The sequence below is a fragment of the Trichechus manatus genome, unplaced genomic scaffold, assembly GCF_000243295.1.
Source record: "Trichechus manatus latirostris isolate Lorelei unplaced genomic scaffold, TriManLat1.0 scaffold00021, whole genome shotgun sequence".
NCBI classification, from domain to species: Eukaryota; Metazoa; Chordata; class Mammalia; order Sirenia; family Trichechidae; genus Trichechus; species Trichechus manatus.
The window spans coordinates 15,809,950-15,827,504 of record NW_004443957.1 but is presented as its reverse complement, the minus strand read 5'-3'; the positions used below and the strand labels follow the sequence as shown (position 1 = coordinate 15,827,504).

General features: G+C 39.7%; 1 protein-coding gene across 2 annotated transcripts in view; it reads right to left on the bottom strand.

Annotated features, from left to right (window-relative positions):
• The window catches only part of FAM20B (FAM20B glycosaminoglycan xylosylkinase), a 48,963-nt gene that overhangs the window by 14,198 nt on the left and 17,210 nt on the right, over positions 1-17,555 (bottom strand). For both annotated transcript variants that reach the window (XM_023728072.1, XM_004372857.2), the window contains exons 3-4: positions 14,400-14,486; positions 7,568-7,677 (exon numbers count right to left, since the gene is read on the bottom strand). In XM_023728072.1, coding sequence (XP_023583840.1) covers positions 7,568-7,677; positions 14,400-14,486 — 197 coding nt within the window. The remainder of the gene's footprint in view (positions 1-7,567; positions 7,678-14,399; positions 14,487-17,555) is intronic.

Sequence of the window (17,555 nt, the reverse complement as noted above, 5' to 3'; positions counted from 1 at the left end):
TTCTCAATTCTGTTCCATTGGTCTATGTATCTGTTGTTATACCAGTACCAGGCTGTTTTGACTACTGTGGTGGTATAATCGGTTCTGAAATCAGGTAGTGTGAGGCCTCCCACTTTGTTCTTCTTCTTGAGTAATGTTTTAGTTATTCGGCGCCTCTTCCCTTTCCATATGAAGTTGGTGATTTGTTTCTCCATCTCATTAAAAAATTCTGGTGGAATTCGGATCGGGATTGCATTGTATCTGTAGATCGATTTGGGCAGAACTGACATTTTCACTATGTTGAGTACACCTATCCATGAGCAAGGTATGTTTTTCCACTTATGCAGGTCTCTTTTGGTTTCTTGCAGTAGTCTCTTGTAGTTTTCATTGTATAGGTCTTTCATGTCTCTGGTTAGATTTATTCCTAAGTATTTTATCTTCTTGGGGGCTATTGTAAACGGTATTGTTTTGGTGATTTTCTCTTCAAAGTTCTCATTGTTGGTGTAGAGGAATCCAACTGATTTTTGTATGTTTATCTTGTATCCCGATACTTTGACAAAATCTTCTGTTAGTTCCAGTAGTTTTCTTGTGGATTCTTTGGGGTTTTCTGTGTGTAAGATCGTATCATCTGCAAATAGAGTTACTTTGACTTCTTCCCTACCAATCTCGATGCCCTTTATTTCTTTTTCTAGCCTAATTGCTCTGGCTAGGACCTCCAGCCAATGTTGAATAAGACTGGTGATAAAGGGTATCCTTGTCTGGTTCCCGATCTCAAGGGGAATGCTTTCAAAGTCTCTCTATTTAGGATGATGTTGGCTGTTGGCTTTGTGTAAATGCCCTTAATCATACTGAGGAATTTCCCTTCTATTCCTATTATTTCATTGAGAGTTTTTATCATGAATGGGTGTTGGGCTTTGTCAAATGCATTTTCTGCATCGACTGATAAGATCATGTGGTTCTTATCTCTTGTTTTATTTATGTGATGGATTACACTGATTGTTTTTCTAATGTTGAACCATCCCTGCATACCTGGTATAAATCCCACTTGATTATGGTGAATTATTTTTTTGATATGTTGCTGAATTCTATTGGCTAGAATTTTGTTGAAGATTTTTGCATCTATGTTCATGAGGGCTATTGGTCTGAAATATTCTTTTTTTGTGGTGGTTTTGCTATCAGGGTTATGCTGGCTTCACAGAATGAGTTTGGGAGTATTCCATCCTTTTCTATGCTCTGAAATACCTTTAGTAGTAGTGGTGTTAACTCTTCTCTGAAAGTTTGGTAGAATTCTCCAGTGAAGCCATCTGGGCCAGGGTTTTTTTTTGTTGGGAGTTTTTTAATTACCTTTTCAATGTCTTCTTTTGTTATGGGTTTATTTAGTTGTTCTATCTCTGTTTGTGTTAGTTTAGGTAGGCAGTGAGTTTCTAGAAATTTGTCCATTTTCTCTAGGTTTTCAAATTTGTTAGAGTACAATTTTTCATAGTATTCTGATTCTTTTAATTTCAGTTGGGTCTGTTATGATATCACCCATCTCATTTCTGATATGGGTCATCTACTTCCTCTCATTTTTCTTTTGTCACTTTGGCCAATGGTTTATCAATTTTGTTGATCTTTTCACAGAACCAGCTTTTGTCTTGTTAACTCTTTCAATTGTTTTTTCTATTCTCTATTTCATTTAATTCTGCTCTAATTCTTATTATTTTCTTTCTTCTGGTGCCTGAGGGCTTCTTTTGCTGCTCTCTTTCTACTTGTTCCAGCTGTAGGGTTAATGTTTTGATTATGGCCCTTTCTTCTTTTTGGATGTGTCCATTTATTGCCATAAACTGACCTCTCAGCACTGCTTTTGCTGTGTCCCAAAGGTTCTGGTAGGACGTGTTTTCATTCTTGTTTGAGTCTATGAATTTCTTTATGCCATCCTTAATTTCTTCTATAACCCAGTAGTTTTTTAGCAAGGTATTGTTCAGTTGCCATGTGTCTGATTTTTTTTCCTTGCTTTTTGTGTTGTTGATTTCTATGTTTATGGCTTTATGGTCAGAAAAGAGGCTTTGTAATATTTCAATGCTTTGGATTTTGTTAAGGCTTGCTTTTTATGGCCTAATATGTGGTCTATTCTGGAGAATGTTCCATGTGGGTTGGAAAAGAAAGCATACTTGGCTGCTGTTGGGTGGAGTGTTCGCTTGTATCTATGAGATCAAGCTGGTTGACTGCAGCATTTAGCTCTTCCGATGTCTTTGTTGAGCTTCTTTCTTCACCAAAAGTGGTGTGTTGAAGTCTCCTACTACTATTGTGGAGCTGTCTTTCTCTCTTTTCAGTGCTGTTAGTTTGTTTTACGTATTTTGCAGCCCTGTCGTTGGGGGCATAAATATTTATTATAGTTATGTCCTCCTGATGTATTGACCATTTAATCATTATATAGTGTCCTTCCTTATCCTTTGTGGTGGATTTTACTTTAAAGTCCTTTTTGTCAGAGATTAATATTGTCACCCATGGGGGACAAGTTTCAACAGAGCTTCCAGACTAAGACAGACTAGGATGAAGGACTCATATATATAATAAAAAGATGCTAAATATGTAATATCAGATGGAGTCCCTGGGTGGTTAAGCACTGACTATTAGCTGAAAGGTTGGTGGTTTGAACCCACCCAGAGGCACCTCGGAGACAGGCCTGGTGATCTGCTTCTGAAAGGTCACAGCCTTGAAAACCCTATGGAGCACAGTTCTACACTAAAACACATGGGTGCCATGAGTTGGAATCGACTCAATAGCAACTAACAACAACAAACTTCAGATAGGCAAAAACCAAAAGTTGGATCACACACTTAGTGAGGCCCAGGGAAACAGGCACTCTTACGCACGAATATTAGGAATGTAAATTGGTTAAACATCTACGTAGGGCAACTTGGCAATACCTATCAAAATTAAAAATGCATGTGACCTTTAACCCAGCAATTCCACTGATATATCTGGATATATTTGCCTATGTGAGAAATTACATATGTACAAGGTAATTCTAGGCAACACTGTTTGTAAAAACAAATATCACAACGACCTATATATCCAATAGGGAAAAAAACCAAAAACCCCAAACCTGTTGCCATCGAGTTGATTCAGACTCATGGCGACCCCATGTGTTACAGAGTAGAACTGAGCTCCAAAGGGTTTTCTTGGTTGTAATCTTTATGAAAACAGATTGTCAGGCCTTTCTTCCATGGGGCTGCTGGGAGGGTTCTAACTGCCAACCTTTTGGTGAGTAGTTGAGTGCAAGCACCAAACCAAATCCACTGCCACTGAGTGGATTCTGACTCATACTGACTCTATAGGACAGAGCAGAACTGCCCCATAGGGTTTTCAAGGTTGTAATCTTTACAGAAGCAGACTGCCACATCTTTCTCCTGCAGAGCAGCTAGTGAGTTCCAACCACTAACCTTTTGGTTAGCAACTGAGTGCTTTAACCACTGTGCCACCAGGGCTCCTCTGAGTGCATACAGGGACTGGTTAAATTAACTATGGTACATCCACACAATGGAACACTTTGCAGTGGGTAAAACAAAATAAATTCTCTATTTGTGATATAGGAAGATTTCCAAAATATATTAAATAAAAAGAATACAATGGAGAAGTATGTACAGTGTGCCATACTTCATATAAACAGGCAGAATTAAATAAGAATATATATTCCTATGTCATACAAAAATGACATAAAGAAATTCATAATAGAGGTTACCACTTGGGGGAGGGGGAAGGAACTGGATGGATGAGAGAAGAACTTTTCATTGTAGTCTTTTCTATATTTTCAAACCTTTTTGAATTGTGTGAATGTGTCACTGATTGAAAAATTAAAAACAAAAAACACTGCCTGGTGTAGGAAATCTACTACTTATAGGATGAAATCCAAACTCCTGAACTTGGTAAATAAGACCTTCATAACTGGAAGGAAACATGGTATATTGTATAAGAGTTGGGGTTTGGGGTCAGATTTCAGGGGTTAAAATGCAGATGTTAGCCATAAGACTGCAGGACTTTAGACAAGTAATTTCACCTCTCTAAACAATTTTTATAAAAAGGAGATGGCACTAGTTCTTTCACTATTGGGTTGGTGAGAGTAATAAATGAGATAACCCACGGTAATGCTCAGCACAGTGCCTGGCACACTGTCAGACCTAGCAGAGACCAACCAACGCCAACTATTTACTATTAATAGTCTGCCCCCAATCTACCTTTCCAGACTTCAATACCCCCATTTTATTGCCATAAAGCTCCAAACCTTTACTATTTCCTACACATGCCAAACTGTCAAAACTCGTTTTCTGATGACCTCGGTCTCCACCTTCTCCTTTGGTGAACTAGCGGTTGTGATCATCAAAGCCATCTCCACCCCAGACTTGTCTCCTAAGCTCCTGAACAACTTGTCGACATTTACTCCGGGATGCTTCTGTCAAGCAACCAAAATGCTCAACCTTAAATCAGTTATCTTCCACTGCTCCACCTGCTCCTAGGTCTGCTCCTTTCCACATATTCCTAGCATAGCTAACAGCTTCTTTATCCACTTAAACAATCCAATCCAGAAACTTGGGAGTTGTTACTCTTACATTTTCCTTTCTCTCAATTACCCCTTTGCAGCCCAAATGTTCACCAAATTCTTTCCATCCTAATTCTTAGTTCTGTCTCTTATTGCATATGAATTTACTACAGCAGCCCCCAAGTGCTCTCTTTATCTCCTGAGTCCCCCCTTTCCAATTCATCCTCCACAACGCTGCTACAATTATTTTTCTAAAACCCAAAACTCTTTAATGGCCTCTCAGCGTCTAAGGAGAAAGTCTCAACTGCTAAGTATGGCGCACAAGGCCTTTCAATGACATTGTCCTGACCACCTGCCTTCCTCACTCACCAACTCCACACATACCACTGACTTTGGCTAAACTACATGGTCTCCTGAGCTTGCCCTGCTCTTCTCTCACTTTGTTAACCACCTGGAACAGGGGGCCCATGGACTGGATGGGGAAAAAAAGTACTTCTTTATTTTCACTAACTTCTATCTGAAATTTAGCATTTCCTTCAATTATGAAGGTAGGAAATAACCCATAGTAGTATTAACATTACCTATGGTTTTATCATGGAGTCCCTAGGTGGCACAAATGGTTAAGCGCTTGACTACATGCCAAAAGGTTGGCAGTTTGAACCCCTATAGGTGTCTCAGAAGACAGGCCTGTCAATCTGCTTCTGAAAGGTCAAAGCCTTGAAAACCCCAGGGAGTGCAGCTCTACTCTGCAACACGTGGGGTTGCCATGAGTCAGAATCAACTCCACCACAATTAACAAGAACATGAATTTATCACCAAAAGAAATCACAAATTCTTCATGTCACATCAATGTTGCTGCAGGTATCTCAAAATAACAACTACAGCTCATTAGTTTGAAATGATAGTATTTCTATTACATCACTGCTAGATCTTGTTATTTAATGGGTTAAATAATAAAGCACATGTTACTGTACTGCAAATTTGATTTTTGAGTTTTTTGATAACAAAACTATACTTTGGTACTGTTGGTTTCCTTTATAAGTCTATGTATTTATCTTGTGCTAAAACATTATTCTGAGAAAGGGTCCATAAGCTTCCCCAAGCTGCCAAAGGGGTCCATGGCACAAAAAAGAGTAGGAATCCCAGCTTAGAATGTTCTTTCCCACTCTGTCTACCTGGGAGACTGCTATTCTCTGTTTCAGAGCTGGTTAAAATATTACCTCTGTCAATCAGTGATCACCCTGGTCTAACTTCTAGGCCTCTCCCCATCCCTTCCACACTCCCTTAGGCCCTTTGTACAGCCTGGCTCCCTCATTAGGCAAGGCTCCTTGAAGGCAAGATTGGGTCATTCATTTCTGCATATTCAGCACCCAGTTCAGGGCCCAACACACAGAGTGAATAAAATTTTATTGAATAATTGAATGAATATAAAAGAATATAAGAAGGCAAGATATTTTAGTGTGTTAAAATCTGGGTTTACATCCTGGCAAACAATTAGTAGCTTTGTGACTTGGGGAAAGCCATTTAACCCCTCTAAGCCTCTTTTCTCATGTGTGAAATGTAGATAATAACTCCTCTACTTATTGCACTCTATTCTCAAGAGGATCAAATAAGGTAATCGTGTGAAAGTGCTCTGTAAAGTTGCAAGGGCTACACAGAATTTAGTCATTATTATACCAAGTTATCCATTAATACTTAAAAAAACAATTGGGCTAAGGTCATCACATTATTAAAAATCTCACCTCCAGCAAAATCCCTCTACCTGCCCTACACTGTTGGGTACCCAGAAGATCACTGTTCCCCAAATGCACCAATCCTGTGTACTTTCAGGTCTTTATGCTCTTATTCCCATTATCGCTTCCTGTTATTTTGCCCAATGCCCTTCCTTCTTTGGCTGCCTGGGTAACTGCCACTGATTCTTCTTCAATCCTCGGTCTAAGCATTAACAACCTTCTGTGCGAACCCTTTTCTGGCCTCTCCCTTCCCCACCTTCACACAATATATGAGAGTTAATTTTCTATGTGTCTCTGGAGAGCAGGGACCTTGGTTATTCTTCTTGACCTCCTCTCTGCATCCCAGCACCCAAAAGGAATTCAAGTCATGTTTGCTGAGCATAAAATTGAACCACCAAAGGCAATTAGAGAGTATCTGAAACAAATCAGTGACACTGTGTGCGTTTGGTTATCTGTAAGAAAAGCAGAGCCTTAGCCTTATAAGTATTTAAATTCTGAACGATGAACCTGTCACAAGCCCTTTAAATATTCAGTTTCACTTCATTTTAAATGTAAATCCATTCACTCTAGCAAAGCAAGGTGAAGTTCATCTTGCAATGTCTGTTTCAACAGTCATACCACAATGCAAAGCACTCAATCATTGAAAATGTCACCATGCAGAGGCTGAGATAAGAGACCGCAGCACCTCTGAATTCTTCCCATTCTCATGCCCACAGGAAGACAGCTGTGAGCATTTTAGCTGAGATCCCTTACCTCAGAATGAGATAATGGAGAACAGTGGCCAGAGGAACTGTAGCCGGTTCCATGCACAATGAGTTATAGGCTAACCCTTGTAGAGCAGGAGGCAGTGGTGGTCTTCTAGGCCCAAATGCAACCCTACAAGGTAATTTCTGACCCTTTTACAGAGTTGCCTTAAGGTTTCCTCAAGTTTAAGAAGATAGGAGACAGTTCCCAAGAAAGTATATGTATATGAAAAAAACCAACCAAGCCAATGATATACATACAGATAGTAACATATTCAGGTCAAAATCTGAGTTTGGGATTTAGTTATAAGACTAGGCAAAAGGAAATAGCCATCATCTGTTTTTACCATCAGTAAGTGACTTCACTTCCTGTTTTACAGACACAACAAAGAACACTGGGGAAAACTTTCAATTTCCTGTCATCTACTTAGATTCATTTCCCCCAGTAACCTGAGGACAAGTTGCCTGCTTTGCTTTTGTATTCTCCTGAGCTTTTCAATTCCTGGAAGTTATGAACCAACTTGCTCGATGATGTCCCATTTAACTTATTAATTATTCCCTTACTAAATGTCCTCTATAATCAATCTTCTTACCTACGGTTAGGAAGGTGCTCAACAGCTGCTCCGTGGCAACAGGCTTGATTTCTGTCCGCAGATTAACAAATCTGCCAACCACCAAGGGGGCTCGGCGGAAACCCAGAATCCTAGTTTGGAAGGTTGAAGAACAGAAGAGAAAAATCTTTGGGGATGCATTTTAAATATCAGTCTTAAAAATTATGATTAATCATGCTAGGTATGTAAAGGTATTGTGGCCAAGAAGGTAAATCTTATTTTTAGAGGAGCGCATATTTAGGAGTTTAATATTCAAGATGTATGTAATTTGTTTTAATATACTTCAGCAAAAAGGAGAAAGCAAATCTGGCAAATATGAAAAATTGTGAAATCTAGGAAGTGGGTATTGGGTTCATTTTACTATTTTCTCTATTTTTGTTAGGAATTTTTCATAGTAATAAGTAAAAATAAAATTAAAAAAAATTTTTTTATTGTACTTTAGGTGAAGGTTTACAGAACAAATATTTTGTCATTAAACAGTCAGTACACATATTGTTTTATGACACTGGTTAACAACCCCACGACACGTCAGCATGCTCCCTTCTCAGCCTTGGAGGACCTTTTTTTTTTTGGTGAAAATATACATAGCCAAAGATACACCATTTCAAAAATTTCTACATGTACACTTCAGTGATGTCGATTACATTCTTCCAGTTGTGCGGCTATTCTCACTTTAGATGAAGGTTTACAGAACAAAATAGTTTCTCATTAAACAGTACACAGGCACAGATTGCCCTATGACAATGGTTAAGAACCCCACTATATGTCAACACTGTCCTTACTCAACCTTGGGTTCCCTGTCACCAGCTTTCCTGTCCCCTTCTACCTTCTAGTCCTTGTCCCTGGACTGCTGTGCCTCATTAGTCCCATTTTGTTTTATGGGGCTGTCCAATCCCCGGCTGAACGGTGAACCTCGGGAGTGACTTCACCGCCGAGCTAAAAGGGTGTCCAGGGGCCATACTCTTGGGGTTTCTCCAGTCTCTGTCAGGCCAGTAAATCTGGTATAGTAAAAATAAATTTTAACACAGCAACAAAGCATTAGAATAAAAAACGGATCTAGACTCATACATGGGTTCAAAGCAATGAATAAAACAGGATATTGACAAAAAACTATGCAAATTGATCTGATGATAAACCCATAGGACAACTTAAATACTGATAAATTTAAAGACATTTCTTTCTAATGGGCTAAAAGCACTACCTTACAGCTGAACACAATCATTTTTTAAAAAATAAGTTCCCTCGCTAAAAAATAAACACTCACTAAAAAAAGTTAAGGGGGCAGAATTTGGAACACACAGAAAAATAATAATGAAAAAAATACGAAACATCCATAATTCTACACCCAGGAATAACTGCTAACACTATGATGGCACATAAGCATTTTTTCCTTTACATGTATATATAAACACATACACTTAGGCATACACATACAATTGAGATTACATGACATGCAGCTTTGTATACTGTTTTTCATTCATCGCTATACCATAAGCCTTCTCCCAATGTTATTAGAAATTCTTTAGAAATGCCTGCGTAATAAATCCATTGTTGACGGTTGCTGACTCTGTCCTAAACCTAATCTTGGAAAAGCCAAAAAAGCAAGGAGATCAACAGATCTGTCAAAACATAAAAATCAAGAGAAATCGCTGAGGCAACAAGATGGTTAAATCCTAATGTACGGAGAAACAGCAATTCAGAGCCACGGATGGGAAAGAAGGTTGGGAAGTCTTTTTTCTTCCCATTGGCTACTGCAGGCTACACAAAAGCAGCCAGCTGAGCTCAGAGGGGCAATATCACCCCTCAGTGCATGAGCCTGGCTGTGGTGGTAGCTAAAAACGGGAGCAAGGGGAGTGGCCGGAGAACGTCCTTCAGACCTTGCGGTGGAGAAGGGCTTTTAAATATAAGATTCCATCAAGGCTAGGAGCCCTAATTTATGGCATAAATAGGATCCAATCATAACTAACAACGTACAAATTGAAGAAGATAAACTAGATAACTGGGATATTCTAAAAACCAAACACTTGCGTTCATCAAAAGACTTCACCAAAAAAGTAAAAAGAGAACCTACAGACTGGGAAAAAAACTTTGGCTATTACAAATCCAACAAAGATCTAATCTCTAAAATCTACAGGAAAATCCAACACCTCTACAACAAAAAGACAAATAATCTGATTAAAAAATGGGCAAGGGAAATGAACAGACACTTCACCAAAGAAGACATTCAAGTGCCTAACAGACACATGAGGAAATGCTCTGATCACTAGCCTTTACAGAAATGCAAATCAAAACCACAGTGAGATACCATCTTACCCTGGTACTACTGGCATGAATAAAATTAAAAAAAAAACAAAAAACAGAAAATAACAAATGTTGGAGAGGCTGCGGGGAGACTGGAACTCTTATGCACTGCTAGTGGGGATGCCAAATGGTACAACCATTTTGGAAAACTATATACTGCTATCTTAAAAAGCTAGAAAACGAAATACCATACGATCCAGCAATCCCACTCCTAGGAATATATTCTTGGCAAATAAGAGCCATCAACGAACAGACATATGTACACCCACGTTCATTGCAGCATTACTCACAATAGCAAGAAGATGGAAACAACCTAAGTGCCCATCAACAGATGAAACAAACTATGGTACATACACACAGTAGAATGCTACCAATGATAAAGAACACCGATAAATCTGTGAAGCATCTCACAATATGGATAAACCTGGAGGGTATTATGCTGAGTGAAATAAGTCAATCACAAAAGGACAAATATTGTATGAGACCACTACTGTACAAACTCATGAAAAGATTTACACACAAAAAGAAACAATCTTTGATGCTTACGAGGGAGGAAAGGGATGAGGAGGGAAAAACAGTAAACAGACAATAGATAAGTGATAACTTTGGTGAAGGGTAAGATAGTACACAGATACTGGGGGAAGTCAGCACATCTTGACTAAGGCAAAGTCATAGAAGCTTCATAGACATATCCAAACTCCCTGAGGGATCAAGTTACTGGGCTGAGGGTTGGGGACAATAGCTCAATTGGCATAACATAACTTATAAAGAAAATGTTCTATAACCTACTTTGGTGAGTAACATCTGGGGTCTTAAAACCTTGTGAGTGGCCATCTAAGATATGTCTACTGGTCCCACTCAGTCTGGAGCAAGGAAGAACGACGAAAACCAAAGGTACAAGGGAAAGATTCGTCCAAAGGACTAATGGACCACAACTACCACAGCCTCCACCAGGCTGAGTTCAGCACAATTAGCTGGTGCTCAGCTACCACCACCGACTGCTCTGACAGGGATCACAACAGAGGGTCCTGGACAGAGCTGGAGAAAAATGTAGAACAAAATTCACACTCTTATTGGTCTGACAGAGACTGGAGAAACCCTGAGAGTATGGCCCCTGGACACCCTTTTAAGTCAATACTGAAGTCACTCTTGAGGTTCATCCTTCAGCCAAAGATTAGACAGGCCCGTAAAACAAACAATAACACACGTAGCTCAACTATGCATATGAGACTAAAGGGGCACACCAGTCCAAAAGCAAAGATGAGAAGGTAGGAAGGACAGGAAAGCTGGACAAATGGAAATCGGAAACCTGAGGTCAAGAAGGGGAAAGTGTTGACATATCACGGAGTTGGCAACCAATGTCATGAAACAATGTGTGAATTAATCGTTTAATGAGAAACAAATTTGCTGTGTAAACTTTCATCTAAAGTACAATAAAAAGAATTATAGAACAAAAAAAAGGTAAACATACTCTAGAAAACTTGGAAAAAAAATAAATAAAATACAAGTCATAAAGTGAAACATTATTACATCTAATTCACATCAAAACTAATGATTTCTGTACAAAGAATGCCTCACTATAAGTTTAAAAATAGGTACTATACCACAAAAAGATAAAAAACCAAAAACCAAACCTGTTGCCGTCAAGTCAATTCCAACTCATAGCGACCTTACAGGACAAAGACGAATTGCCCTATAGGGTTTCCAAGGCTGTAATCTTTATGGAAAGGAGCCCTGGTGGCACAGTGGTTAAAGCGCTCCGCTGCTGTGATTGTTAAGGTTGTGTGTCAACTTGGCTGGGCCATGACTCTCATTGGTTTGGCAGTTACGGTGTAGTTTGGCAGTCGTATGATGATGTGATCACTTCCATGATGAGATTTGATTATAATGTGATCACCTCCATGATGGGATCTGCTGTGAGGAGCCAATTAGTTGACGGGGAGTTTCCTTGGGGGTGTGGCCTGTGTCCAATATAGGTGGACTTTCTGGCAAGGCTCACAGGCTTTTGCTCCCCCTGGATCCTACAGCTCGCTCCTGTTCATCTGACCTCCAGTTCTTGGGACTTGAGCTAGTAGCTTACCTGCAGTCTTGCCTGCCGATCTTGGGATTCACCGATCTTTGCAGCCTGTGAGCCAGAGCCCTGCTGTCTGACTTGCCTGTTGGTCTGCCAGCCCCTGAGGCTACATAAATCAGGAGGAGCCTTCAGCCTGACCCACAGATTTGGGGCGTGCCAGCCTCTACAACCTCATGAGCTACTTCCTTGATATAAATCTCTCTCTCTATATATATATATTTATACACTTTACTGGTTTCACTTCTCTGGAGAACAAGTCTAAGACAGCTGCTAACTGAAAGGTCGGCAGTTTGAACCCACCAGCTGCACCATGGGAGAAAGATGTGATAGTCTGCTTCCATAAAGATTTACAGCCTTGGAAACCCTATGGGGCAGTTCTGCTCTATCCTATGGGGTCGCTGTGAGTCAGAATCGACTTGATGGCGCTGAGCTTGGTTTGGTTTTAATCTTTACGGAAGCAGACTGCCACATCTTTTCCCAAAGAGTGGCTGGTGGGTTTGGATGGCCAACCTTTCAGTTAGCAGCCAAGCACTTAACCAGGGCTCTTTGTGAAAAGATAAGGAGATACTAAACTTTGCCAATAATTGGGGAAATACAAAATAAAATAACAATGACATACCATTTCATACATATCAGATTAACAAAAATTAGTACCTTGAATAATATGCAATATTGGTTTTGGATATGGGGAAATGAGAATCTTATGTAATGCTGGCATCTACCAACAGGGAAACAGGAGGGAGATTGGAAATGAAGAATAAAGGAAAACCAGTAAGGTCTTGGAAAGACAGATTCTAGTGAGCCATTAAGTGAGGAGCAAGATTTACCTAACTCTATTCCTTGAGGTCTTAAAAAAGGTAGGAAAAATTCATGGTACAGCAAACAAACATTTATTTAACTTTCCCCAAATCACTAGATGTTTAGGTTGCTGCCAGTTTTTCACTACTGAAAATGCTACAGCTAAGATCCTTTGCATATAAATCTTTGAATTTCTGATTATTTCTCTAGAGTACTTCCTAGAAATGTCTTAGAATTTTCCTAGATATTTGCATCAAAAGGTAGTTACCGGTTCAAAGGGGATGAACATTAAGGTTTTTGATAAATAATGCCAGAGTCCTTCAAAAGAAAGGTTGAATCAATTAATGCCACAAGCAGCGTATGAATCTCAATGTATTCCTGCCAATGAAGTAGTATCTTTTTTTAATCTTTGCCATTTTCAGCAGATGAAACAATATCTCAGTTTCAACTGGATATTTTTTATGACTGATAAGGATAAACTTTCCCTCCCATATTTATTTGCAATCAATAATCCCCAGCCAGTGAACTGACTGTGTCCTCAGCCTATTTTTCTACAAGAGTTTTTGTGTATGTATAATTTTATATAAAAACCAAAACCAAACCCATTGCTGTCGAGTTGGTTCCAATTCATAGCGACCCTACAGTACAGAGAAGAACTGCCCCACAGCATTTCCAAGCAGGTGGTGGATTCGAACTGCTGACCTTTTGATTAGCAACCAAGCTCTTAACCACTATGCCACCAGGGCTCCATAATTTTGTATAAGCACTTCTATATTAAGTCTGTTAATATTAAGATTACATTAGATTCAAATGTTCTTGATACATACGTTAATTTTTTTATTTTGTCTACTAAACTTTTTCTTTGTGACTTTTAACTATTGCTTTTATGCTTAGAAAATCCTTATTCAGAGAAAAAACAAAAAATTATCATTATTTTCTTCTCATTACCTTGTTTTGATTTTTTTACTATTGTGAATAATTTCTTTTAAAGCCTGTCAATATGCCTTGAGGAAAGAGCTGGTCAGAGAGTAACTGAGATGTCAGATGGTTCTGCTACAAGGCTCCTGACTAGCAACTGCTGGAAAAATACTTCCTGGTAAACTTATTAATTTAGAACTAATGTGTATTTTTGTTTTGGAATTATTTTCATTTTTTAAGCTGCGCATATTCTGCATGAAAAGACAAAAAAATTCATTATATATATATCATGCTATATGTTTCCAGCATATGGAGGTAAGGCAGTATTATTTACCTAAAACAAAAACAAGCAAAACAAAAAAACAGGACTGCCAGGCTCAATTAATGACCAATTCGATTAAGGGATCTGAGTTCAAACTTTAGTTTTCATTGTGCCATTTATTTACCACGAACATCTTCACTCATGATAATTCACAGAGAGCATGCCAGGAATGAAATGACCTAAATAACCATGGAGTTAAAATATTTACTTTGATACTCCTGGTGCCACCCTGATTATGATGGATTCACAAAAATTTAATGGAACTAGTCAATCAACTAATTATAATAGCTAATAAGTTAAAGTTATCAGTGTTACACCTTTAGAAGGTATCCATAAGTCCCCTCCAAGAGAGATTTTTAAAAGGAAACAAAAGGAACACAGCCCGCTGTGATAACACATACCTGTCCAAATGAAAGGCTGCTACTTCTGCATTGTGTCTATCATAACCGGCGTAAGGTTCCCCTTCTACCACATAGTCTCGGCTATACCTGCAGAGAGAATGGGGAGCACAGACATAGACACGAATTACATCATGGCCAGAGGTGACAGTACAAGAGGTAGGTAGAACATAAACTTGAGCAATTCTGATTCTGCTCTATAGACACCTTCTCTGTTGACCCTGAAGACAATCTTTAATTAGCACCAATTGCTGGGGAATGGGGTGAAGATGAAGTAGAGAAGGAAACTATAACTCCATATCTACTTCGGCAATCATCCTATGAATAAATCATGGAAGATGTTATTTTTACCACTGTAAAGAGCTTTCAGTATTGCTGCTACTGGTTAAGTAGAACCACAAGATAATTTTCTGTATCTCTGGCACAGTGCTGGGACTATAACCCAGTTGCTGTCGCGTCAATTTTGACTCATAGTGACCCCATGTGTTGCACACTGCAATCATGTTCCATAGGGTTTTCATGGCTGTGACCTTTCAAAAGCAGATGGCCAGGCCTTTCTTTCAAGGTGCCTCTGGGTGGATTCAAACCACCAACCTTTCTGTTGATAGCCATGTGCTTAACTGTTTGTGCTACCCAGGGACTCCTGCTGGGCCTACCCAAACCAAACCTGTTGCTATGGAGTGGATTCAAACTCATAGCGACTCTACAGGACAGAGTAGAACTGTTCCACAGGGTTTCCAAGGCTGTAATCTTAGAAGTGAGGTTGGCAAGACTTCATCTCACGTACTTCGGGCACATTATCAAGAGGGACCAGTCCCTGGAGAAGGACATTATGCTTGGTAAAGTAGATGGTAAGGGAAAAAGAGGAAGACCCTCAATGAGATGGACTGACACAGTGGCTGCAACAATGGGCTCAAACACAGCAACGACTGTGAGGATGGTGCAGGACGGGGCAGTGTTTCATTCTGTTGTTCATGGGGTGGCTGTGAGTTGGTACCGACTTGACAGCACCTAATAACAACAATCTTTACAGAAGCAGATTGCCACATCTTTCTTCCACGGAGTGGCTGGTGGGTTTGAACCATCAGCCTTTTGCTTAGCAGCTGAGTGCTTACCACTTCGCAAACTGGGCTTACAGTAGGTGCCTAATAAATGTTTACTAAAATATTTATCAGAATTAAGAAATGAAGGAAATTTTGGCTACAGTAAGGCTTATAAGAGAAGTTCAAATCTCTTGGGTAAAAGTGGTCCTGAGATTCCTCAGTTTTTGCTAATGAGCTGGCAAAGATGTTTTTATAAAAGTTGCTTATATACCCATTCTCTGTCTCTTTTTAAGTTTATGATGATAGTGGAAGGGACAGTGGACTGGGAGTGAGGGGTGGGAGTGAGAGGCATTACCTGACTGTGTAATCTCGAGCAAAATCTTTCTCCTTTTTGGGTTTCAGACTCCTGATCTGTAACATTAGGAGCTGAACTAACTGCACTTCAAACGGCATTGCTATGATTTTACATTATTTGTGTGACATGAACAAAAGATAACGAAAACTGGCATATTTCTACTTATCATAAAAAAGATACAATTTTAATCTGTTAATTGTGAAAGAAAATATTTAATTCACCTATGACTACAGCTGTTCACCTGCCTTACATTTTCTGAATCGAAAGGAGCCCTGTTAGGCTTTACCAGGGAACTGCGAAACAAAAATGAGCTGAGACTGAAGCAAAGAAGAGCAGCTCCACTAACGACACTCTACGCTGAAACAGCTATGCGGAAATGGAAAATGGTACTTAGTGTGACCCCCAACTTAAGCGACCTTAGAATATAAAGTGAAACAATGTCCATAAAACACATCTTCAAGGCAAAGTGATGAAACATTTATGTTACAAAACAGCCATGGATCACCACCTGGTTGGATGACAGTTTCTTCGCAACATGGTCAATACACTCAAATGTATTTTTTTAGTCTCCAGTGTCAAAGATTTTTTAGGCATTACACTGGCTACTTCCAAAATAAAAATCTCAATTTTAAAGTGCCATTGCAGCAAAATCTGATACTATTCAAGCAGTTCTCGCTGCATTACAGCTGTGGCCATCTGTAGAGTGAGGGGACAGTCCCTGAATACTTGATATGTCAGGACTCCAGGGGAGCCACAGGAAGGCACGTGGTTATATGCAGTCCATTCCTTCCAGTGAGACATTAACGAGCTTTTTCATTCTTCTAAAGGCTGCTTGGAGGAAAATGTAAAACCCTAGGGGCATCCAGGAACTTTAGGGGTAGGGATGGATTGGGGAAGAAGGGAGGGAAGGAAAACAGAAAAGAATAAGAATCCAGAAGAAAGAACTGCAGTGCAGTCAGGTCTGAATCCTTGGCTCGTGCTTTGGCTGCGTGAAATAAGGAGTCCGATAACTCTCTGGATCTCATTTTCCTCATCTATACAACGAGTAGACAGATTAGTTGATCTCCAAGGCCCCTTTCAGCACTTCTAAGATCACTCAGCTCACTTCTACCCACTCCTAAGCCCCTGCTGTCTTGTTCCTTTTAAACCATGACTGCAGTTTTTGCCTGTGAAAATCAATTTACTTCCAGAATGGGTACAGCTACGCTGAAGAAAAACCACTTTTATAATGTAAGGCAAGATGTGTATATAAAATTGTCACTGTATTTCCATATACATCACCTACCTATACATATCTTCTATCTCTGAGATGGCATGGACAGCCAGGCTCCAGAAATGCGAACACCACAAGTGGCCATTACAGAAGGTGCACGTCTGGACTCAGCTGTTAAGGATTAGACCCTCCTCTCAGCAGTGAGTGATCCATCTTAAGTCACTGATAGAGCAGCAAAATTCATACAGTAACTGCCAGTAAATCACTCCTATCCTCTTGGTGAAGGACATCAGAGTCTGACCAAGGACATTACCTAATTTGCACTTACAGTAGAGCTAAATAGCCTCCTTGGCCCTGGGGGTCAGAATAGCTATTTGCTGGGTGTTTAAGGACTGGAGTCAATTTCTCCAAGTGCTTATACCTACACCCACCTTCCCCAGCCTGTGACAGTACCTGGTGTCAAGCAGCACAGGTCAGTGTGTGCAGTGACTGAGGGCTGTCACCCATGGTGGGGCGATTCGGCTTGCTGGGTGCGGGAGGGAAGTGCC